Below are 27,274 nucleotides of genomic sequence, written 5' to 3'. Positions count from 1 at the left end.
AAATTAGATTTCCAAAAATATGATTATGGATAACTGTCAAATTCTATGGGAAGATTTTCATGATTTGAGAATCTTTTAAATTCTAAATAATACTGATGTAGTTACAATTAGTTAAGTGAATACTTCATCCACATCCAAACCTAATTTTTCTCTGAAATTCCATTAAAAAATATACATTAGTGATTGGAAAATGTTCTTATAAAAACAAATAAATAAAATGCCATAAATTGTGGCATATGTAACATTTTGGAACTTAAAATAAAAAAAAATCAAGAGGTCAACTTATAATTAAAAGTATTTAAAATCTTAAAAATGAAGATACTTCAATTTTTCTAGGTTAGTATATCAAAATAATTATTATAATAATATTTATAATTAAAAATTTTGTTAAAGCAAAAAGAAAACAATACCAGAGCAAATTAATTAAGTGTATGTTTTCATACAACTATTATTAACATTGCCATTTACAACTAAAACATTATTTATTTATTAATTTCATCTCTCGACTGTAATAGTCCTATAGCTAGCACACATTTTTATAACTAATTCACAATAGCAGAAGTGCGTTAAATATTTAGTTTAGTAAATAGGAGACAGAAAAGATAAGTAAAAAATTCTGTTTTGCAACTGCGTTTATTGATAATAAAATGATAAACCTCTAATGTTTTGTGTGATTTTTTATGTATTTATAACAAGCTATTCTTTTTTTTACTCAAAATATCAGTCCAACACAAAAACAAAGAACCAATCGGCAGATATTTTGGTTAGTTCATGATTACTTTGTAGCATCATGTTCCTGTAGAGTTTTGCTTATTTTTAGACTTAGCATAATTTTCTTGGCTTAATTTTATCAATTTATAATTGACCTAAAATAAACACCACATAAACAGTCAGCAGACATTTTTATTGGTTTAATATCACAGGTCAGATGATTTACGAGTGATCTTTACAATGCAATTCCATCTCGCCACAATGGTCCATTTGGAGGTTCTCTCAGCGTCCACTACAATATCTTCTTTTCAATGTAAAAATAAGTAACCTAATAAACATTGTTATTTTTGAAATAGATTAAAAAATAACAAAAACATATTTAATAAAACTATTTAAATATTTTTTTAACAAAAATAATAAATAAAACATAAGAAATCAGACAATAACTTTATTTTCATTTGCTATTGTTACTTCCCATGATTTTATCATATAAAGCATTAAAAACAATCAGCAGATGGTTATTTAATTAGAAACAGATCACAAAAACTTTAGTATCAGGACATCTACCATGATCCTGAGTTGACAAAAATGTCTGCTCATTGGTTCTGTGTTAGTTGTGGCCAACAATTTATATAAAAATAAAAGTAGGTGTTATAAATGAATAAAAAAATCACACAAACCATTACAAGACTATCATCTTATGAATAAAAGCAACTGCACAATCTACACAATCTACTCATATTTTCTGTCTGTTGCTTACTAAACTAAAATTTTAACACATTACCAGCCTGATGTAAATTAGTCATGAAAAAGTGCACTAGTTCCAGGACCATAAATTCTGAATATTGAAGATAATCCCGGGTTCAACAAGTTTAGATCTATAACTGCATTTCTTATTTTTAAATAGAGAACTCCTTTTGCTAATTAGAGAACATCTGTCTTTACAAGGATCAAAACAACTAAACAGTATATCTGTGAAATTTACTGATACAACTTTATGCAAGCTTTGCATCTACACTACCGTAATACCAAGAATAAAAACCTTCCTTATAAGTAACCGCCAATTTTCTGCACTAATATCTAGTTCAGGTCAAAACCCTGTGTTTAATTCAACAGTACAACTAAAAAAAGACTTTTTTAAAGAAAATCCTCTGTTTTCTTTCGATTATAAATATTTTTTCACTAATAATACACAGCTTTGCTTGTTGCACTGTTACTTAAATTGCAAGATCCATAAGTTTCAACTAAAATAAATAATCATATTTTACACGTCATTATTAAAGTAAACATACAAACTACTCATATCAAAAAATATATAATTTGATGTTAAATGAATAAATAAATTTTTGGTTTCTTCAAATGTCTATTAGTATATTTGGGTAACATGTACTAGCTCCTACATTTTATTAAAAATTTCTTTCCTATATTTTAATATACTGCTTTTCTTAAATGTGATTGGCAGTTACTGTTCATATATTACAAAAATTTTTTAAAATTTACTTTATACTTTTTAGACATACATCAAATTATTATCATATATTACACGAGTTTAATTAGTAGGGTAATTTGGATTTCAAAAGATAACATAATCTATTGAAATTTCTAATATATTTAAAAAATATCAAATAAATTTTCAATCAAACATTTACTACACAAAGTAACAAAATAGTAAAGTTTTTGCATAATGAAGTTTTATAGTGAAGTATGTTAAATTATTACACCTGCACCCTTAATTTACCCCCGTACGAAGGGATGTTTGCAAAAGTAATGGTAGAATATTGTATTGTCACCCGACCTTAGTAATTGTGAAAAATTTCATCAACTGGCAAGTTCAAGAAATATGTTAAATTAAGGATACAAGATTTGAGGACAAACATGAAAAAAAAGCATTGCAAGTTGAAGAAAAGCAAGTAATAAATTAAATTTTAATGTCACAACTATAAGTTAAGGAAAGAGAGCTAATAATGATTAAACTCAGGAACGTTTAGTATTTATAGTAGTAAATTGAATGTCAATATTACATTAAATTGAGTGCACTCAAATATACTTATCAGCACACATTATAATTTAAATAGATTTATGTTGCAAATTTCTCATTCATCATTTAAAACAACATTTAAAATAGTTTACATTAATAAAAATATTTATTAAAATGAATAGATCACATAAAGCCAGCTGCAGGAGTCAAGAAATGAACTGCCAAAGAACGCAGACAAAAAGATGAATAAAACTGATGAAGAAAAAACTACTCTAAACATTTTGTGAATTTGAACAAGGTATAAAGTTTTGTACAATATTTTTATCTAGATATTATAGGTAAAAGAATTAAGACTAAGAATTGAAATATCTTTAAAAAATGTATGTTTTCTATCTTGCCTAATAATTAAGGAGATATTTCTCCCTTAACTTCATATACAATAGTTTTTATTTAATTAAACGAATTATGTTTTTTTTTTCTGTGGTTCATAAAATAACATAAATTGGCATAAAAAAAGAAGTAGTTTTTTGTTTTTTTAATTATCACTAAATGTTTCACTTATATTACTGAAGATTACATTAAACAGAAAAAACAAATTAAATAAAAGATTACAGATAAAAAATATTAAGATTTCAAGCATAATTTCAGTCAACCATTTTTAATTTTTTAGTAATAAGCAAGCAAGGTATTAAATTACATCCCTTCTAAATTTGTTTCATAATACCATGAACATCTGACAGAAATGCATCTTAAAAATAAAAAAAAGGTGTGAAATAAGGCTACAATGTGCGATTATCACATTTAGAAAACAGGTTCCAAATGCTATGTTAAATAGCACTACGTGCAGTTTAAATTTGGAAGTTAAATGTATATCCTTTTTTATGGCAGTGCATATTTTTATCATAATGCCCATGAAAAATTATGCTATCCATATTTATTCTTTTTTAATAATTTCATAACATTTTATGTTTTTATAAATATATGTAACACACACAGACACCCCCCCCATACACACACACACACACACACACACACACTATATATATATATATATATATATATATATTACATACACATACTTAAATATATATGTACACACAAGTGTAAATAAATATTAAAAATTTCTGTTTGGAGAAAATAACTAATAATACCGTAAGATCAAGTTTTCTTCTTCCAGCTGGTTAGCTTCCTCTTGCAACTGATTACCGGCTTGGACTAGTTGTTCAATGTGTTTCTCACGTACAGCTTTCTGTTTTCTTAGCTCCTTAATCTGTTCCATTGCTTGACTTAAACCAAATTCACCAGTTTCATACTCTCTCAGTTGTATAATCATGTTACTCATCTACAAATAAAACAATAAATTAAGAAGTATAAATCATAAGGTTTCCTATAAGTCATTTTAAATACAGGAATATCAACATTTTTTTATTTCATTTAACAGAAACATTTTTTAACAATGGAAATAACATTCTTATGCAATGCACAAAAAGGTAAAATTTAAGACTTTGCATTATAAAATTTGAGTTATCTAATATACATTTATATAGGGCATACACACACAAACACACACATACACATACACACACAGAGAGCAAGGAGAGAGAGAGAGAGAGAGACATACACACTAATTAGTAACAATAATCATAAATGAAATGACAAATCTTTCAATCCTTAAGTCTGTACTGCAATCCAAACAAAATTTACATGGTCACTTCTGTATTTGATCAGACCTTATTATTTGATCATGAACTTATTCCTATATTTAAAAAAAATTAAATTACAAGAACATATATCACCTGCTCTCAGCTTACCCCAACATCATGTTGCAGACTCAATCATTAAAGATTTCAATATCTGGGACAAATTGAACAAAATCCAAAAACTGCAACCCTACATTAAATACCTCACAATTTTTCATTAAAGTACATCAAAATCCTTTAACTTCCATATTTATTTGCATTAATATGTAGCTTAGATCAGGAGATATGCAGCATTGAAGACAAAAGTGGCCTTTTCTCTTTAAAGTGGAATATTTCCATTTAAAAAAATTGTAGACATATAAAAAAAAGAAATTAAAGCTAAAGTCTTAAGCTTTCAAACAATTTTAATGCAGTTTACTGCAACAAATTTTGTTTCCCCCCTGTGCTTGATCAACACAAACAAAAAGTTACAAATTTTTAAAACTTTTCTTTTCACAGATTTTTTTTTAATTTGATGATTTTTGAAATCTGAAGTAAACTGTTAAAAAGTTGAGTATTCAAGCTTTAATTTTTTTTTTATTCATCTCTCTAAGCCCATTGGTTGCAAAGTTAAAACAGTTTGAATATAATAATTTTTAATCATAATATATAGCAGTCCCTTTAATTTTTTACACCAGCGTATGATGTAGCAATAGTACGAAATAAAAAAATTAAAAACTGATTTATATTTTTTGTTATACAGCCACTTTACTAACACAAGTTCCAACCTTTCTTTCTTCTGTGTAGCAGTCAACAAATGTGACATTTTGATGACTACTTATAATACATAAGTCAAAATAAATGAGTATTTATTATATACAAAGCATTATTATTCAATTATCAACAAAGGGATGAAGAAAAGGGCGACAGTAAATACAAATACAACATAAAATAAAAGTGAAATAGAAAAAAATAAAAAATCATATTTTTAATTTTTGAACACTAATTATAAACAAACCAATTATTGGATATTGTATGTTTTTATACCAATTTACAGCTTATGTCATCCTGTTTAAAATGCCGTTTAGTTTATAAATCATGTAGAATTTCTCAAACATGTATTAAAATGTTTAAGTCATCAATGTTTAAGTCAATTTCATATGACTTGTTAATGTGATTTATCCTATCCTGCATGAATTGACAGGATTATCGGTGCTTGTTCTAACTTGCTCAGTATGAATTTTGTCACGTGCAGTAAATGAGTAATTGCATGTTTATTCCTATCGGTTCATGTTGAATTTCAAACCTATATAAAGGCAGTACTTGTTTCTTTTATTTTCATTAGTATTTTCTCGTGCAATCAATAGCAGGTTTTTTTTAAAGTCAGTCTTTTACTCACATATTTGTTAAATTAAAACCATCTCAGAAGCAAGAAAAAAGAAATTGCAGTACAGTAAGGAATATATTAAATACAGATTTATCGAAAATCCCACAAATCCATCAACGCCAATGTGCCTTATTTGTCAAAAAACCTTTTCAAATGAAGCCTTCCAGGCGACAAGATCATTTTAATAAAATCCACTCAGATAAGAAAGACAAAGATGTGGCCCATTTTCAAAACCTAGAAAAGATGTACGTAGCTCAACCAACTATATAAAAATGTGTTTGAGAGGCTTCCAAGCAAGACAATGACAGACTTCAAGCTTCGTACAATATCTCATTGTTAATTGCTAAAACAGGCAAACCACACACTATTGGAGAAGCTTTAAATTTACCGGCAGTAAACGAAGTAATAACCTCTGTGCTCCATAAACCAGCAGCAGGTATATCTGAAAATTCCTTTGAACAATAGTTCTGTGCAAAGATGAATTGATGAGATGGCTGAAAATATTGAAGAATCATTATGCAATCATCTGAAGACTTGCCAGTTTTCATTCCAGTTGGATAAGTCCTCTTTACCAACTAATGAAGCACTGTTGTCATATGTGAGGTTTATCAAAGATGAGAAAATGGCAAGAACTAGAAATTTAGAGACAGATGCAAAAGGAGAAATCATACATAATACACTGGAAACGTTATGTGATGAAAATGAAATTCTTTTGAAAAATATTATGTCAATTGCTACTGATGGCGCTCCAGCTGGCTATGACAGGGTGTCACAAAGGTTTCAAAGCATACTTAAAAAATAAAGTTCCAGAAGTGTTTGCTGTACATTAAGTCAATCATTACCAACATTTAGTTGTGAGAAACCTGAATTGTAATCTTTTTGAAAGCAATTTTAACAAAAATACTTCAAAATGTATGCCACTCTTAAAAACAATAATGTAATTGCTGTTTTAAATAGCGCATCTTAAAAACACCAATTGTAATTATTATTTTTAACAGATGATAAGTTTAAACATTTTGGGGCGCTAGAAAATTTTTGATTCTCAATGTGGGTGATGGGTAAAAAGGTTTGAGTCTCAATGATTTAAAGTACGAGTATATTTAATTTAAAAAAAAGTACTTATGGAGTAATATAAACAATACTAAAATCAATATTTTCAGTGAGGAATTTACAATTTAAATATAATTTATTCATAGTTTAAATAATAATTATCATTGCCAGACAAAAATGATATAAAATTAATAACAAAATAGAAGAAAAAAAATTAAACTTAAATATTTGCAAAAATATTTACATTATATTATAAAAATATATTAAATATATATATTATATTATATTTATTATATATATTAATATTCTTATTTATAATAAATATATTATTATTTAATAATATTATTTTTAAATATAAAGATGTAAAACAAATTATTATGGTTGCATTTTATAACACATTCCAATACTAATAATAAATTGATAAGTGAACTGAATTAACAACTTGAACTCTCTTTAGGTAAAATTAAATTTCATTCGCCACTTTATATTTCTTCAGTTTATTTTCTGTCAACTGTAATTCTTCTGATATTTAATGAGTCACTTGGATTACTAAACATTCTTGATTCATTATGAAATATTGAGTTAAACATGTTTAATTTTTAAATTTCCGATATATAATAGTTATTTTTCATTAGTTCATGGTTTCAAGCCCTGGGCAAGTATTTTCACATGAAACAAAAATCATTAGTAATTATTATTATTGGACTAGACTAAACTAAAAGCAGACCTACTGCCAACTGTGAAAATTTTATGTGGTTTATGTTTCATTACACATGATTTTGTTGAATTTTTTTTCAAATTGTAACTAAATTAATGTTCGTGAATTTATCCTACTAACAACGACAAATCTTTTGCAATGAAGGCTTCAAAATCCTGAACATTTTTACTGTTTTTTGAGTTGTGATTCTTAATACAGCTCAACACTAATGGTTTCCTTTTTTATCCTCAAAACACAAATATAATTTTATATAAATTGTTCATATTAAGAAATATAAATTGTTCGAATGAATGAATGAATTGTTGAGAAGTATAAATGAATGAATCATTTATGCACTGCGTGCAGCAACCCGGTGCACCATCATTGGTTTGCTCTGCACAAATAGCAGCTAAAATAAAAATGTGAGCACATACAACAAACAAACACACGCATCATCCTTTTTTATGGAGAAGTTGTCAGCCTACTGTAAATTTGTATGAAAAAATAAATATATCATGACTATATAAAAGTGTGTTAACCAATTTCTTTCTTTATAATCATATAAACTGACCAATATTTTAAAAAATGAATAAAATTATATTAAAATATTTATAGAACAAATAATACTGTTTCAGAAAGTTATACAAGCACAAAAGTCGCATAAGTCCATAATTGAACTAATTTACACTTTCAGTTGAATCTTATTCACCAAATTCTATATGAAGATGAATAATTAACACATTGGTGTAATTATTATTTTACAGAGATATCTTAATGTTAATGATAGCTCTAGCCATAAAAATTACATTAGACCTTTTAAATTAAAAAATTACATATATAGTAATGCATAAAGGACAATAATAATAAATAACATAAGCAAGAAACGGGTGATCATATGTGATAAACAATTATTTTCACCTCTTCAGCTTTTGACTGTGCATCTTCTTCAGCATCTCTAACCTTTGCTTCCAAAAGAGCTATCTTGCCTTGAGCTTCCTGTAGTTGATGCTGTAATATACTAATAGCAGATGGCTTCCTGGTATCTTCTTTTAAGTGCCTATAACACAAAATGTAATAAAACACATTTCTAAACAAAGAAATGTTAGTTTAAATAGAGTACTATTTTGATGGATTTCTTATGTTCAAAAATGTTATTTTTTTATAACAATTGAATAAAAAGTAAACATTCATTATTTTCTGCATAACCTATTTATGTAGATCAACAGCAGTCATCTGATTTGGCAACAGCACTTAGATGAGTGCTGTTGATCTCCAAATCATTACAAAAGTTGTTGCCAAATCATTACAAAATAGGAAAAATATTTAAAAGAACATACATCACATCATAAGATAAGTTAATGACTAATTAAAATAAATCTCATACTTGCTTTAGAAACTTTGGAGATTAATATTTTCCTACTTTTAATTTTATTTTTAAGTTATTTTAACAAAACAAAACATAAGAACTTAAAACATATGTTATTTTAAATATGAACTCATTTAAAACAGTATTTGGTCATCTCCAACACCAATAATTTTTCACTTTGTTTGCATTAACGTATACAAATATTAAGTAAGGTCTGATAAGAAAACTAAACAAGTTTTTTTTTAGTTTAATAAAAATCAGATTAGTTTAGGTTAATTTTAAAAAAAAATATTAACTGAGATATTTTTCAAATTAATAAATGTTATAATTTAATTGCATTTATATTATAATAATTTACATTTAATTTTGAAATACAGTGGATGTGATGATTTATTTAAATACATTAAATTTACTATGTTATTATAGTTTTATTTCCTATAATTACTAAACTTCACACATGAATATAAACACAACAAAAAATTAGATTTTATTTTACCTCACCCTCACAAAAGCAATCAACTGTAACAGATACTCTTTCTCAAAACCTCAAACCAACAGACTTTAAATAAAATGTCTACTTTGAGAAGTAAAATCTACATAACTACTCAACTTACCGGTGCATACAAGGTATAAAATGTTGCATGCTTTTAGAAAACTTTATTTTGAATAACATTTTGCTTTCATCTCATTTACAAATATTAATTAGTGTACAATCTATTTAATTTGCACTATAATGACTTCTATGCTGTACATCATTAATGGTAATAAATAAACATAGTTTATTCTATCTAGTCGTTTATATAATCCTGAATTTTCACCATACTTGTTTAAATAAGTACTGAATTATTTGTTATTCACAATTTTTAAATTATTTTATTCAGTACTGATTTTATTCATTTATTTCTCCCATCATTAAAAAAAAGTCTTTTTGCTTTTGATTGTGCTAATCTCTACAGCAAAGTGGTAGTATCTCTATCACTTTCATCCAGAAAATTTTGATTTCAAATCCCAATCGGGTTTGGCATTTTTTCATGAGCTAAAAAATTAATTTTTATCATTAGGAGTAACTAGTTGGATTAGGATTTTCCTACAGTTTACCTTCCTGGAAAATGCTAGAGCAGTTCTTTTTTGTTACATACAGAATAAAATTACTTATCATTCTTTACAAAATCTGACATATACAAGGTATAAAAAAAAGAATATTGGGGTTTTAAAGCTATTTAATATCTCTTAACTTTGACTTAAAATAATTAATCAAAGTCTTTCTTTCTCAAACCTTTCATCATGTGGCACACATCCAATTGATAGCATAGTTTGCTCCAAATTTTAACCACCATGTATGGAGTAATGGAACCAACAGCTGCTTCTATCCTGTGCTTCAAACAGAGTAGATTAGTAGGTATCAGAGGCACATAAACAATATCTTTCACAAATCCCACAGGAAAAATCACATGGCATCAGATAAGGTGCCTTGGAGGCTACCACAAACATTAGGTCAAGCAATCTAATCCACAGGTTGAGGAAAATATCATTCAACCAACCCCATACAGTTATGCCAGTAAGAAGGTACATGATCTTGTTGCCAAATAAAATTCTCTGCTCCATCTTGCAGTTGAGGAAAGAGCCATGTACACAGCATATCCAAATAAGAAACTCCTATTACGCTTACTTCAGCGAAAAAAAAATGCACTGTAAACTTGCCATTGAGATATTGCAAAGAAAGCATTTAATTTTGGGAAGTCCTTTTTACAGTAAGAATTTTTAGGGGATTTATGATCCCTAGATGCAGACATTATGTGTGTTAACTTTTCCACTAAGATGAAATGTTAAGCATCATTTTCATGCTGCAACATTTTGATAGAGAAGTTGGAATGCATGCACAGTTTGTAGGAATAAAAATTGACATGCCTAACCGGAATTCAAACCTTGGACCTACAACGGCTGAAATAATACCAATCATAAAGAATAAACTGATAGTCAAAAAGAATATCTGAGAAATAATATCAAGAACCAAATGAAAAACCAACAATCAAGTATAGAATCAATAAGGTCAGACCTTTCACAGAAACTAATATGGCCTGTATACGAAAAGAAGTCCTCAATATAGAAAAATTACACTACAACATAGTACCATGACCAGAAATCGTATGACTCCTACCTACATTAAGGCAAGGGGAGGAGGTATGGTGACTGGAATTGTAACAAGATGGGCGTCTTCCCCTACAGGGGTTGGGATGTAAATCTGTTTTATGATTTCTAGTTATTATCTCACTGCCAGAGTCAATTTTCTAATCATTCAGGAAACAATTTCACCAACTGTCTCCAAATAATGCAGTGCTGCAGGTAACCTTATTCCTATTGTCCTCTTATCCAGAAAAAAAATTAATTAAACGCTACAAATGAAGAAAAGAAATGATCAACCCACAAAGGTATTTCCTTACAAGGTCTGGATATTTTATCGTCTTAGCCAGGACTGTTTGTCATCTTCCCTTACAGGAATCCTAACAGTAAAAATGTTTTAACTTATTCCCACTATTCCTTCATTGCAGAACTTAAACAGAATCAAAATGGATTAAGTTAAATTTACTCTTTTCCACATATGTTTTTCAAGATCAATTACATTTCTTCAGTCGATCAAAACCACTTTAGTAAAGTTTAGAAAAAGTTAACATATAATATTCACTATTTCTACAACGGGTGTCTGATGTAGAGTTGTTGACACTGCTAACAGAACTTTCGAGGGGATAGAGTACTGTGACTGGACACCATAGGTAGCAAGAAGTTTGAAACCATCCATCTATAATCCCTCAAAAATGAGCTTTCTAAACGTTGATAAATAATATTATTTACCACCAACCATACAGTCGATCAAACAAATAGTTTTATTTATTTCCTTAAGCTTACAGAACGTCTTCCTAATACAGCTACAAATGAGAGAATTTGAATATGAAAAATTCCAATTCTGACCAAGATAAAATTTCAAGAATTTTTTTCCTATTCCAAAATTGATGTTTAACACTAGCCCTCTGATTTTGAAAAAAAGCAAAAGTTTACTTTTCATACCTTCCTTATGTCATTCCACTTTTGAAATTTTACTTAACAAAAGAATATTTAATTCTAATTTAGTAAAGTTGAGTTTGTTTAGCTTAGGTTTTCCATCTCAACCCACTGGGTTGGTCTAATGGTGAAGGTGTCTTCCCAAATCAGCTGATTTGGCAATTCCACAGTTCCAGCGATCAAGTCCTAGTAAAGGCAGTTACTTTTATAGGGATTTGAATACTAGACCGTGGATAGCAGTGTTGGTGGTCCAAAGTTAGGGTCTAATGGGTACAACATTAGGTATTTCTTCAGAGGATGAGATAAATGATTTGTCTTACCTGACCGGGACGGACCTCTGTACAAAAGGTCAAAACGCTACCACTTTTGGTGGTAGGGTTTCAACTAACCACACATCTCAGGAATCGTAGAACTGAGACTGCATAAAATTACATTTCATTTACACTTATACATATAGCATCTGAAGTAATACTTGAAAGGTAATTCCCAGATGCGACAAAATTTCAAGAATTATTTTCCTATTTTCCATAATTATGCGCGACAGTGTGAGCAATAACTTTCAGGTTAATTGAATATTCCCCAGGGCCCAGTTATTAAGAACCTATTCTATTTATAATTTGTTAATGACCTATTTCACATAAATTTTATGGTAAGAGAAAGCAAATATTTATTGCAGATGTTAAGAATAGTGATAGGTTGTAGATTGATCTGGAATGCGTTAAAAATCAAATATCTAATTTCTTCTTTATAATTTGCTTCCAGGTTATTACTCCATTAACATACCAGTGTTGACTGTGCTATTATACAACTACAATGCCAGTTTCAGTAATATCTTGGGTAAATTCTATTAAATACTAAGGGTTGATGGTAGATGAGGGTTGATGGTAGTTGATAAGAAATATTTGTTTACATATATTAAAAAATATTTTTTCTATGGATGTTTGACAAATCATTTCTCTAATTCATTCAAAATTAAACTATGGATTGGATTGCATTGCTACAGATCAACATTTTGGCTCTCTTGATTTGATTATAATTTTACAAAATGCTAGTGTACTGGTAATGTGTGGTGCAAGTAGGTAAACATTCTTTCCCTATATTTTCAGTAAATATCTGTATTTTGCATTGGATTTCTTTGTTTATAAGATCTTCTAACCTTTTTCAATGAAGTGGTAAAAACAGGGTGGTGATAGCTAAAGGGGAACGCTATTATATAACTAGGCAGACATTTGCAGTAAATGTTACTCTTCCAAGGCCTTATTGTGCACCGTTTCAAAAATCTTTAACACCTAAGTTCTTTAACTCCCTGCTAAGTAGTGTAAGAAGTACCTGTAATTTTAATTTAAATTTAACTTAAAAAGAATGGATTTCCTACTTTAGAGATGGAAGCACTATATTCAATGGTGATTTAGTTTAAATGAAAGAGAAGTCAATATTAAATATTATGATAATATACATGATTGGTGTAAATATTGTGTTCTGTAAGTATCTGTGTGGGGGGAGTACTGGAAGAGATAACTGAAGAAATCTGGGTGTGTGTAAGAAGATAGTTTTTATTCTTTTTTTCTCTAAATACAATGTGATAACCCTACCTACGATCAAGCTTTTGGTTTGTAGGTAAAATATTCTTATATACAACTACAGTAATATCAAAAACAGTGGGTTAAACTTATCGACATATTAATATGATTAAATGTGTGTATGTTAAATTAGAAAAACATTGTTTGAAATTTGGCATAACCTACAAATGTTACCTGAACTTAAAAATAAATCAGCACTTCCTTCTATATTAGCATGTGCTTTTTTCATATCTTCCTGGACGAGTTGCAGTTTTTAAACTAAATATTTGGTGTTTGAGGACTTTTAGTAGTTAACAAAATAAGCAAAATAACAAACGAACGATAAACTCAAACTATCACTAAACATTCACATCCAGTGCTCACTTGAAGCTGCAATAATAATTCTAGCTGCAAATTCAAAAAATGAAATATTAATTCTTTTTAACGTAAAATAGCTCTCTGGATGTCAGTATTAGAAATTATAAAAATATTGTATATTATTCAGAGATAATACTGAAATACGCGCAAAATAATCTTTCGGAGGAAAAAAAATTAGAAACTGTGATACCAAAGCTGTAATTTAGGTATTATCTGAAAAATTATACCTGAATTTGGAAAAAAAAATTAAATTAAAATTAAAATAAGTTACTAAATTTGCCACCACTAAACATACCACCACCCATTAAACTACTATCAATTACGAAGCATAAGATAAATTTGGAAAGATACATTGGCAATACCTAACGGTGGTTAAAAATAAATTATTCAAAAATAAACTTCCTCTGAATTATTTGCAGTACCAAAAATATTAAATAAAACGATTGTTCAAAAAAAAACAACTAACAGTTCTTTAATATAGGTTAATTAAAGAGCGTGTGAATGATAATTTTGTATATAGTATAATTTTTTGAAACGTGTGTGTATATATATATATATATATAACCTATGACTCCTGGTAAAATGATTCCAACTTGGGGTCATACATCTAAATTGGTTCAATTTTTCAGCTGCTACTGTGGAACAAACATACATGGATCCTATATAAATTACACTCCTTTTTCAGTAGTGTAAAAATTGAGATACACCAATCAATATTCATTGTTCTTTCTCAAAACGGACTTTTTACTTTCAGAAATATATCATCTAGTAGAGGGAGATTCTAATCCTTTATTGATCCATTAAGTCTTTTTTTCTTATTCCTGTTTAGCATCTGGGAATCACCGTTCAGATATTACTTCCTAGGATGATAAATATTAACCCACTGTGTTGGTCTAGTGGTTAACGCGTCTTCCCAAATCAGCTGATTTGGAAGTCGAGAGTTACAGCATTCAAGTCCTAGTAAAGCCAGTTATTTTTACATGGATTTGAATACTAGATCGTGAATACCGGTGTTCTTTGGTGGTTGGGTTTCAATTAACCACACATCTCACGAATGGTCGAACTGAGATTGTACAAGACTACACTTCATTTACACTCATACATATCATCCTCTGAAGAATTATCCAAACGGTAGTTACCGGAGGCTAAACAGAAAAAAAAAGAAGAGGATGATATATATTAGTGTAGTCTTGTATGGTCTCAGTTCAACCATTTCAAAGCTGTGTGGTTAATTGAAACCCAACCACCAAAGAACACTGGTATCCACAATCAAGTATTCAAGCCGTATAAAAGTAACTGCATTTACTAGTTTCAATGTTGGAACTCTTAACTTCCAAACTAGCTAATTTTGGAAGACACATTTACCACTAGATCAACCTGGTGAATTAAGCTCCAGTAATTCTATAGCCTCCTTCCTGCACCCTTAATAAAAATCAGAGTATTGCTGTGTTATAGCTTTGTTTTTCCAAAATACTATCGGCCTTCTAAAAAAAAAAAGACACAAATTATGTTAAGGAAGTTCACATATTGTCTCTAGTGAATCTTGTAACCTAAAGAGAACCAGAGCATCAACAAGAATTCTACAGATTTGTAACAATAGAAACAAATCTACTTACAATTAATATTTTACACCTTATGATGCTTTCTGATTTGATACTTACAATTGATCTTAGATCTGAAGAAGTACCATGACCAGAAATCGTATGACAGACTCCTACCTACATTAAGACAAGGGGAGGAGGTATGGGAGAAGGTAACTGGAATTGTAACAAGATGGACGTCTTCCCCTACAGAAATTGATAATAATTTTCAGTAGATCTTTAAAGTAGAAAAAATGAGCAAACTTTTATAGTTATATTAAAAAAATGAAAAAAAAAAAAGAATTTTTTGTTGTAATATTAGTTATGTGCAATTAATTTGCTCTGTGCATTGTCAGGAATCTTCAAAGTTTAGCTCTCGATTAAAATTACTAATATCTTAACTTGGTGGATGGACAGGGACTCTAGATCCCCTGAGCTCAATGGCACCTCTCAGGGCCGAGTATGCTTCATTGCATTGCAGGGCCGACCCCAGGGGGGGAGAAAATCGGTGAGACAAGAGTTTTAGTCGGTAGGGTGCAGGTATACATACGCTCAGTAACATCTAGCGGAATCTATTCGAGTCCAACACTGCCCCATTTATGGGGCATGTATAAATGGCATTTCTCTGACTCATGAACAAAAAAAAAAAAAACATATTTTATTTGATTTTTCCAAATGGTTTTTGGAATGTTTCTCATCTACTGTATTTGAAAATTAAATTTTACACCTTTGGATTTAAATGCAGCGCTGCTGGCAAATATATTGTTTAAGGATAGAGAAAATACAAATTAAATTACTTTATTATTTTAGATCAGAAAAAGCCATGTTTTTGAATTGAAGAATGACTCCCTATATTAACATTAAAATACTATGTTTGTGAAGGAAAAGTTTTAAATACCATATTAAATTAAGCAATAAAATAATTTAAAAGTTTAACTGATTAAATAAATCTGCAGTTTCTGATTTTAATAAATTATGAATTCTTATCTAAAGAAATATGTATTTTTTTAAAATATATATATTTAAAAAAGGGTTAAAAAATCTTTTCCAACCAGTCTCTAGAACCACAGTTTGTTTATAATCAGGAAACTTATTTATTTAAAATGGAAATTCTTCAAATATTCCTTACTTATTAAGGGAATTAAACTTCTAATACGAATCACATAAGAAGAATTTCTTGATACCTCAGGAAGAGCTCTTCAGCATTAGCAGTAAAACCAGGGACATAATTAGTCCTGCAACCTCTTGATATGTACTTTCTAGATGATTCTTTAAGCTACAACTTTGGTTTGACTAAGGCTACATATGAATTTGTTAAATTTCTAGATGTTTAATACAATCAAGGGACTCATTAAAAAGATCTAATTTGTTTTTTAGTTATCATCTGAACAAAACATTGACGGGTTTAATTCAGAACACAGACTACACTGCTATCTAGGATACTTTTCTATTCAGTTCACAATTACTGGCATGAAAAATTCTACATCAGTTATACTCTCGGTTATGAAGGATGGAGTTCCTTAAAGGTCATGAACCAATGTTAGGTCACATGTTCTAATTCTTCACAGGGCTTGCCAATTGTGCATGTTATCATATATCAAAAGACCATACTAAACAAAACAAATTCAAAAATATCTCTAAGATTACTGAAGTGCAAAGTTCAAAGTGTCAGTAAATATTACTATTAATGAACCGCCAACAATCTAGGTAGTCAAGTAAAGTTTTTTACCAGTAAGGAAATCATTAAATGACAATTTCAGAAAGTCTCAATTGTTTTTTTTAAAGTTAAGAGTGAAAGTTTTTAAAAATGTTAAGCGGTTTTCCAAGATTTATCTCTGCTAGGTATACTATAGTGGTATAAATACTGGAGAAAAAAAAAACTACACTTCATTTACACTCATACATATTATCCTCATCCATCCTCTGAAGTAATATTTGAACAATAATTCCCAGAGGCTAAACAGGAAAAAGAAAGGTATTTATAAAATTTTATCAAGGGGATCATTACTATTTAAACCAACATCTTGTGATTCTTTGACTGATTCTGCTAATATTGACATGCTTCATTTTTATAAGTTATTTCCACCATCTGAATTTATCTCTTGGAGGTGGAAAGGTAGTCAGTCATATTACAGGTCTCTATTTATGTTTTTAATTCTTTATTCAGATTCCTCAAATGTTATTGATCATGGTTTCTGCTATATTCCTGACCACATACTCTCTTGTAGTTTGTTTTCTGGTTTCTCCTATGTTGAAGTGTGAAGGGTTTTTTACTTAAAATATTTTGAAAACCACAGAATCCAATAAAAATGATATCACCATTGAATAAGTTGTTGCGATGCTTAGGTTTCTTTCTCATGACAACTATAAGATTATTTAAAAATTTTTTAGATTTATTAAATTTACAATATCTGTGTTGAGAATCATACTTTACTTATTATGAAAAGTTTTGATCATCAGCATGGTTTATATTGGATGTAGAAACTGGTGCTAGTTTAATATATTTTATCAATTAAAAAAATATGTCGTACAGATATGTTTTTGAGTACCACCTTCTTTAAAGATGTTCAATATTTTCTAATAAATTTTATAAAATTTTGAAAGTACCATTTTTCTGCAAAAATTAAAAATTGAGTTGGTTTTTTATTGTTGTACTAGTTAAATTTTACAAGCCCCCAATTCATTTGCTACATCATTTTTTGTATATATTGTTTCTATCTTCTCTAATTTTGTTTTAATAGTGATTATTTTCTTTTTTTTTACCACAGATTTGTAATCAGTCATCTTATACCTCTATTATAAAATGCACAAAAATAATCATTAACACTATCAAATTACAAAAATAACAATAAAATTGGGTCTCCACCTTTTTAGTTTCAACCATTTGGATTTACATAATTAAATTATACTGTCTTTATTTTAAGCACATTTAATTGGCATACAGTAAGAAAATATGTACTGCAGAGTAGTTCTATAAGCAAAAAATTCTAATTTCCTCATTTATTAAAGCAGTATGTTTAATTATTTAAGTCTTTATCAGAGTTTTTGTCTATATAATTAATCTGTTTTCTCAGTTAATTTGAGTAATAAAGAGTTATCACTATATACAGTTAAACTGATTACATAAATTCCTTTATTATATCATTTTATATATGTATGCATTTAATATTAACTTGGAACCTATATCTTCCTTTGTAAATCCTGTCCAATTATATGTTAACTTTAAGTATTGTTTTACCATACATGCGACGTAATTCACCTGTATGTTGTTTATTGTAAAATGTATTATTTTATATTTTTTAACTGTACTTGAATAATGTTAGCATTCATAGAAGAGCTGTTGGCAATACCATTTGAAACCATAAACTAAGTTTGATTTTCTAGCTGTATTCTCTTCAGATAGTATAATCTGGCAAGGAGTATTTTACAGAAAAAACAAAGTGATTGGAATTGGATAAAAACTCAAAATAACTCCATTATATATTCTTTTACTAAACATAGTGGTGTTTATGAAGATATATTGAATAAGTTTAAGTCAGATCCACCTTCAGAATTTAAAATTTTTTCAGAATATATGGAACCTTTGTTTAATAAAATTTGTGACGAAGCTAAATATGCTACAAAGCAACTGAACAATCACATTAAGAAACAGTTGAAAGATGATAATAAATGATTTCAAACTATGATAGATGTTATTTTGATGTTGTAAGTGTAAAAATCGCATATCCAATTGTTTCGTAGTAAAAATAGATGCATTGACACACCCATATTTCGCGAAACAATGAGCAGAGAGAGATTCAATCTATTTTCAAGTTTTTTGCATTTCACTAGCAACAACAATGAAAATTATAAACTAAAAAAAAATTAAGCCTACCATACAAAATTTTCCAAATTACATCTCCCTTCTCAGAACATAGGTTTGGATGAAAGTCTAATGAAATTCAGAGGTCGCCTTTCATTTTTGCAATGTAGTAGATCTAAACGACAAGATTTGGAATAAAATTTTACAAAATTTGTGAATCTAGTTTAAGCTATTGTTTGTTTCAAAATTTATTTAGGTGATGATATGCTAGTACTACCTCAGTACCTCTTCCTGCCAGTACTAACGTTGTGAATGACATGTGTGAACCATTGTTGGACCAAGGTCACATACTGTTTTAAGATAATTGGAATTTTTTCCATATTTATATAGAAGGCTAACAGAGAGAAAAACAAATATAATTGGAACTGTGGGACATTTTCAGAGAAAAATATTTATTGGTTGATTTTTTATGTATTACTGTGTTCTCCAACATACTGCCAGGGAATTTAAATATGACATCATTGGGTTAAGATGTATCTTAGACAAACAAGACATCAATTTACGTTCTAAAAAAACTTCCAGGATCATCTCTTGTGAAGTTCTTGCTTAGACTATGCCACTTATTCATTATTATAATATTGCTCTGTTGTGTTAGCATGGCATTTATTGCAAAGCTTAGTTATTTTTTTAGCTATCTTGAAGAGATCGGTCGGTATAAGAACAATCATTTGATTTTTCTCTTTTTTCAAAATATATGTTATGGAAAAAAGTATACATACATTTGTAATTATAATTAACTGTCAAGAGTTTAAAATTGAAATATGGAAAAGTCAGTAATTGCACGGCAAGTTCAAATTTTATTTATTGTCTTGCTGAAGTAAAGATTTTTTAACAAGTTTTGGTTTTATAGATATGTTGCATGGCAAGTTCAGATATATTTATAGTCTTGCTGAAGTGAAGATTTTTTAAGTTTTGGTTTAATAGATATGTTTGACTTTATTCAGTTTCTCTGAGTTGGGGAAAAAATCATTGATTTAATTCTGGTTGAGGACAGTAGGAATTTATATTTTGTAACTGTATTATCTATAACAATCTGAAAATTAATAATTTCAAAATTATGCTGTAATTGTACCCAAACAACCAAAGTGTTGTCGATCTGAATTTTAGTTCATGCAACAATACAGAACTATGATCCATCAGTGTTGCATTGCTGACTGGATAATTAATGTATCTGGGATCATAACGTGGAGCAGGGGATTGCATGGTCCACACAAAATAATTAATTAGTAATAATTTTGCCCAAAATGCTGGGAGCATTTGTTATGTTCAACTATAAAATTTGTAAATAACATTTCCATATTAATGATGGTACTGTTTCACTACTTTAATTTGTTTCCATTAAAGATGAAAAATTGATTACTAATTTACATACTTGAATTTGCTTTGATTGATTGGGGGTTTAAACGACCCTTCGCAGTCTGGGATTTTCAAATTGCCTTTTTTTTAAATCTCAAGGCTCAGTTCACCCCTACATTAACCTTCCAGTATGGAATACAGTATGTTTTTGTAACAGTCTTGTTCCATTAAGCAGTTTATTAACATTAATGTAGCTGTGAAGTCCATAATAAAAGTAGGGCTATCTAGAACTTTTTAATTAAATAAAAAAATCAGTAGGAATTACATTAATGGATAATCCATAATAATTGACATCTCTGTTATAAAAATAATGAACTTTATCATTAATTATTATAATTTGAAATTTAAAACTGGAAATTTTAATTTAGTACATGAGAACCAATTATGGAAACCAGTAATGTCAAGGTAGACTGATTGATGAATGTAATACAGTAGTTAATTACAATATAGACTTCTCTTTATACTGGGTGATCAAGTTAGAGGTATCCAAAAATAACAGCTTATATTAAGAGATCAGTTAATATAATTTTTGCGGCTTGGCAGACTAGACGATAATCTAATTCTTTCAAGTTGTTAAGAAGCATCTGTGGCATTATTACAGCTTCAACAATTCTCTATAAAAGATTTGAAGAATTCTCTTTAAATCGTTCAAATCTCAAACTTTTCTTTGGCACACACAACTTTTAATAAATCTCTAAGCAACAAAATCCAAAGAAGTGTTACCGGAGATCTAGGTGGCCATGCAGTTTGACCTCTTCATCTGATCCAACATACAGTGAAAGTGTTGTTGAAGAACATAGTAAAATCTTGATGAAACTGGTGGAACACCATCTTGTTGGAAACTGAAGTCTGCAGGAATCTGAGGGACAGTAAAGTTCTCAAGCATATCGAGGTACATGTGTCCTGTCACAGAGGGCTTCATGAAAAAAAAAAATTGACCAATAACACCATTTTTGTGCAGTCCTAACCAGACATTGACTTCTGTAATCTTTTCATTTTCAGTTACTGTATGGTGGTTTTTATAACACAGATTTGACAACTGTGCCTGTTAACTTCCCCTCACGTATGAAAGGCCACTAAATAACCACTTATAAAGATAATTAGGATTGTCTTCGATAGTGGATTACCTCTGCAGCAAACTGATAGCGTCACAACTGGAACTGCTGATGACAATGTTGTGAACAATGGAATGAGGAATTTTCAGTTTGTAAGTAACCTGCCTAATTGACTTTCTAGGACTGGCAGTGAATGCAATGCAACACAATCTACAGTCTTACCACTTACTGAAACTTTTGTATGATTTCCGGTTTGTGAAACGAAGGCTTCAATCTCTCTTAAAGTTGTATCCCACTAATGAATAGACTTGGTTGGATGTTGGAAGGTTGATGATATTCCATTCAGTTTGTACACATCATTGCACACGTAACTGATTGAGACTCCAGTAACCAAAGGGTGCACTGAAGCTTCTGTTGTGGGCTCTACTTCTCAACTGACTACAACTGCATTGTGTCAGCTTGCCTGCTCATTTGTTACATTTACTGTACTCATGTACTATTGTACATGTGCTATTCCACTTCTGAGTTTACAGAAGAAATCTTGGAGATATTTTCTGTTAAGAGATTATGGCAACTGGTTTTCTAAATATAAGCCATTACTTTTAGATACCTTTAGCCCTGACACTCTGAATAAAATAAATGAAGTTATTATCTCAACACCTTATTAATCTAAAGACCATGACCAAAATAACCTTTTATATGCTTGTTTGTTACTCAGGTGCCATATTAAACTTAAAATTGATATTTCAACTCATAATGTGAATCAGTCTTCTAATCTAGTGTCTGGTTTTTGCTACTCAAGTAAAATCAAATGTTATCAGTTGCATATGACTTTTGTGTTCAATCATTTACTAGTCGGTCTAAAAAAAAAATTAATGACTAGAATTAGATTACAAAATACAAGCGATTTGAATGCTTGTTACACTGACATATTGTATTATTTTATTTATAAAAATGATCATGAGTCTAGAAGTTAAATATTCATCTCTTAGTAATTCTACAGAATTCATTTCAATATTAAAAGATCACCATTTGTTACATTAAATTGCAGCTTATGAACAGTTACTTGATAGAAAGCATTCAGTGTAAACGATAAATACATATTCTTTTATCAGACATTAGGTAATATTAAGAGTACGTTTTGGTTACTTTTAACTAAAAGAGCCGAGTGAACTGAATCAAGTTATAAAGCCAGTTAAAACTGTTAACAATAAAATGTAAATTATAATTGTGAACGTATTAGAATCTATATGGTTGAATTTAACGCCATATGCATATGAATTAATTTTGTTTACTAATACGCAAAATGAGTACATTAGAAAGAAAAGTTAGTTGATTATGTAGTGAAGTTTTATAGAAAGAAAATAAGAATATCTAGCTAAGATATCACATAATGCAATATCAATAAATAATCAAATTATGCATTACTAAGTTATTACATTTTTTAAAAGATGAAATATTAATATTAAATTTTGTTGTGCGTTTTAAAAGTATATTTATTAGAATATATTAAGAATCCAGAAATGTAAAAATACTAGACATCAACAACTTTAAAAAAAAAAAAGTAGCAACTGGCATGCTATAATGAAGCAAGAAACACTGTTACAGATTTATCTGTGATGATAATTTCATTGTTGTATATTTAATGCATTTGTAAATGCAAGTAATTCTACTTATTGTTTTAACCCTTTCCAGAATGAATAATCTATTTATTTTGCCCTAAATAAACCTAGTTTTTATTCAGAGATTTTCTTTTTGTAATAAAAGATAAAATTAGTAATTCAAATTAGAATCATTGGGAGTTTGGATACTGGGATCCAAAAATCACTTAAATGTTAATAAAATATTTCTTTTATAAAGGATAAGTCAGTGATGCAGGAGAATTTAAAACTTCTGTAGTTAAGTAAGTTTTTATTTTAACGTGAATATTTCTTACAATCTAGCAGGCATTGTCCCTATTTTTGAAGATATGATTTGAAAAAATTTTCTTAAAACAGTGCTATGACTTGTGGCATCATCTTTCTGGAACCAGGTAATTTGTGGAAACTGAACTAATTCTTACCTCAAAAATGTTGTGACCATGCTTGTGTAATGTGTTGCAGTGTTTCTCTAATAGTTTATTTTTCAAGGAAAAAGAAATGGTCCAATAATGCCAGAAAACAAAAGTGCACATCACTGTGACCTTTGTACTACTCAACAGTTTCTTATGTATCTGAAGTGGGTTTTCAGTGCTCCAATATCAACAATTCTGCTTATTTACAAAGCCATTCAAGTGAAAATGAGCTTCATATGACAGAATGGTGGATTAAGATTTCTTCATCTAAATGCTGCAGCATTTCTTGACAAAACATTTACGAGCAACCAAATCAAGAATTAAAAGATGCTTCTTTTAATCTCTGAGTAATGAATTTCATAGGAATGAAAAATTAAGTCCTTATGTAAGATTCGACGATTCACTGATATAATGCATGTTTAATCAGAACATTTTGCATACATATAACAACATTCAAACTCTTATCAATGTTTTCTGACATTCCAACTTTTTTTGCTACTTTTATGTTTTAAATTTGATGTGGACTAGTTTCCTCAAACTTTTTAACCCATAAGTTAATTACTTGAACAGACAATATCCACCCATTATGCAGATTATTGATCCTATTTTGAGGTCATTATTTTTATAAAGTGATTTAGCACAGAAAGCATGATGTGCACCTGAACACTGCTTAGTGGATGACATTTATTGGCTGATAATATATCATCAAATTTTCACTACTCTCTCCTTAATATCAAATGAATAACTAAGCTTTTAAATTTTTTCACCAAATTGCTCTTTTTTCCTTGAAAAAATGAATTATAATTTAAATAACTTTTGATCCAAAATTAATACCAACAGTATATATATATATATATATATATATATATATATATATATAAAACCAACAATAGCCATGTTATTACTTTCCCACCTTTATAGTTATATAATGTACTACAAAAAGGAAAGTATTCTAATTGGGTCAATTTTCTGCATGTCAGGTTAATTTGCAGACAATTCATGATCCCTTCTAATCAAAAAACACAATTTTAACAGAAAAATTACATTTCTGAATTCCAGAAATGTATATTTATCGACCTGGTTTTGGTTGATATCTCGAGACTGGATGAAACGATTTAAATGAAATTTGGGATGGTTTGTGTATATATATATATATATATATATACGGGGGGGGGGGGGAAGGTGATTGAAAGTGCTCAGACAAGTTTATCTGAAGAAACACATGCACAATATATAAACTTAATATAGTTTACCATTGCATTTAATCAGACATTTTTCAAACAAATTTTAAAGTTGTAACTTTCTTCGAGACTCAACCTGATAACAACTGGTAATTTCAGACTCCCACACAGGAAATAGATTGTCATGTATCAGAAATAAGTTTTCAGGGCACTAATATCAATTATTCTGTACATTTGTATAGCCATTCAAGTGAAAATAAGCTTCATCCAACAGAAACATATGGATTAAGTTTTCATCACCATTTAAATTCTGCAACATTTCTTGACTATTTCATATGAGTAATCAAATCAGCATCTAATTCCTGAAAAATGAATTTTATTGGCAACTGCTAAATTACACTTTGTTCGAAACTCAATAAGTTGGTCCCCTCTTTCATTCCTTTTGCCCAGCCCGTATTCACCCACAATATTTTCTTCCTTATCTTTTCCAATGCTTGCATTCCAATCTCCAATTATTATTAAATTTTCTTTCATTCCCTTTTATGTATTTAACTGGTCTATCAATTTCTTCATATACACACTCTACCTCATCATTATGGGCACTTGTAGGCATATAGATGTTAACAATCATTGTCGGCTTAGGTTTTGATTTTATCCTTATTACAATGAGTCTTAACGCTAAGCTTTTTGAAATACTACACTCTTTTCTCTATCTTCTTGTTCATTACAAAACCTACTCTTGCCTGCCCATTATTTGATACTGAGTTAATTATTCTAAAATCAACTGACCAAAAGTCATTTTCTTATTCCCACCAAACCTCACTAATTTACATTTAACCTATCCATTTCCCTCTTTAAATATTCTAACCTACCAATCTTTCTAACATTTTTTTTTTAGATTTCTAACATTCCATGCTCCAACTCGTAGAATGTTATTTTTTAATTTTCCGGTGATCCCTTCTTTAGTAGTCCTCACCCGGAGATCCAAACAGGGGACTAGTTTACCTCTGGAATATTTTACCAAGGAAGGCTCCTCTATTTTTGGTACATGAAGATGCAGAAAGCTAGATTTTCTTGGAAAAAAAACAGCCGTAGTTTTTTATTGCTTTGAGCTGCGCAGTACTCGAAAGATTGAGTGATATTGATATGGCCGTTTAAGTCCTCCTAACCTATGTCCTTAATAACTACTGAAAGAACTGCTGCCCTCTTTCAGGAATCATTCCTTAGTCTGGCTCTCAACAGATACCTCTCCGATATGGTTGCACCTTAAGTCCAGCTGCTCTGTATCACTGAGCACTCAAGCCCCCTCTCCATCAGCAAGGTCTCATGATTCATAGAGGGAGAAATGATAATTAGACAAAAAAATAGTTTATTTTAAATTTACTGAAATGTAATATTATAACATAAAAATTATTCATTCATAAATACAGTTGTAGTGTATAATTATTTAAGAATCAGGTAATGCACCACTTGTGTCCTGATGTGTATAAATGTACAAATTTTTTTTCTCTAGAGCAAACGTCAAAAATTAAAAAAATTTTTAAGTTTCAATACAGTCATCTTACAATTTTGTACATTTAGATAGACTATCAATGTTTTAATACTCTCAGTATAATATGATTTACTCTTGAAAAATCATTATTTCAAATTATCAGGCAAAAAATTTTTTTCTTTATACTTATGAAGAGCCAAGAAAATTAACCATTATTTTTAGTGATAGCATTCTTTTAAAATTAAAAATATTTTACAGCAAACTACAGTTCAGTTTTTTTTATTATTATAAATTACAATCTACCACAAATTTAAAATTGTTTTTAATTTAACTATTTTTCTAAAAATGACAGAGGAACTATTACATGTAAATAAAATAAATCCTCAAATTCCTAATACAAATCTAATAGTATGAGTTGTAGCTGGTGCCTGATGATTCCAGTTGAAATCACAAAAATGTTTTTGTTTGTAATAAGTATATATCGTTAAACTTATTCAAGTAATGGCCAAAATAAATTATTGTAACAAGAAAAAATTGTTTCATGCTATATATGATATTTCAATACTGGCAAAACATACCTACAACAGACAGAAATTAACCTTTAGACACAGATGTTCTAGGCTAGAAAAATTTTAAAGCTAGTGAATGTTATTTCACTAGTGGAGGGAATGACAGAGTATCCAACAAATTATCATTACTAACAGAGATATTAATTCAAAAAGCAATAATTCCAATTTGAATCATTGGGCTGAATAAGTATGTTCAATTTTAAGTAACTTTTTATTTTAAATAATTATGTATTCATTTTTAATTTGAAAATCGTTGGGATGGTA

At 29.1% G+C, this 27,274-nt stretch overlaps 1 protein-coding gene across 5 annotated transcripts in view; it reads right to left on the bottom strand.

The window, feature by feature from the left end:
* The window catches only part of LOC142334491 (centrosomal protein of 290 kDa-like), a 58,005-nt gene extending 44,125 nt beyond the window's left edge, over nucleotides 1-13,880 (bottom strand). For 3 of the 5 annotated variants that reach the window (XM_075353634.1, XM_075353650.1, XM_075353641.1), the window contains exons 1-4: nucleotides 13,680-13,880; nucleotides 10,145-10,239; nucleotides 8,421-8,559; nucleotides 3,841-4,031 (exon numbers count right to left, since the gene is read on the bottom strand). In XM_075353634.1, the coding sequence (XP_075209749.1) occupies nucleotides 3,841-4,031; nucleotides 8,421-8,559; nucleotides 10,145-10,179 (365 nt within the window). In that variant the 5' untranslated portion in view covers nucleotides 10,180-10,239; nucleotides 13,680-13,880. Of the gene's footprint in view, nucleotides 1-3,840; nucleotides 4,032-8,420; nucleotides 8,560-10,144; nucleotides 10,240-13,679 lie in introns of those variants that run through there. The other 2 variants (XM_075353659.1, XM_075382567.1) reach the window with 2 other exon arrangements.
* Between the last annotated feature and the right edge of the window lie 13,394 nt (nucleotides 13,881-27,274).

This window comes from Lycorma delicatula, chromosome 1, assembly GCF_047948215.1.
Source record: "Lycorma delicatula isolate Av1 chromosome 1, ASM4794821v1, whole genome shotgun sequence".
NCBI lineage: Eukaryota > Metazoa > Arthropoda > Insecta > Hemiptera > Fulgoridae > Lycorma > Lycorma delicatula.
The sequence above is the reverse complement of the archived record's forward strand: the minus strand, read 5'-3'. Positions and strand labels throughout refer to the sequence as shown.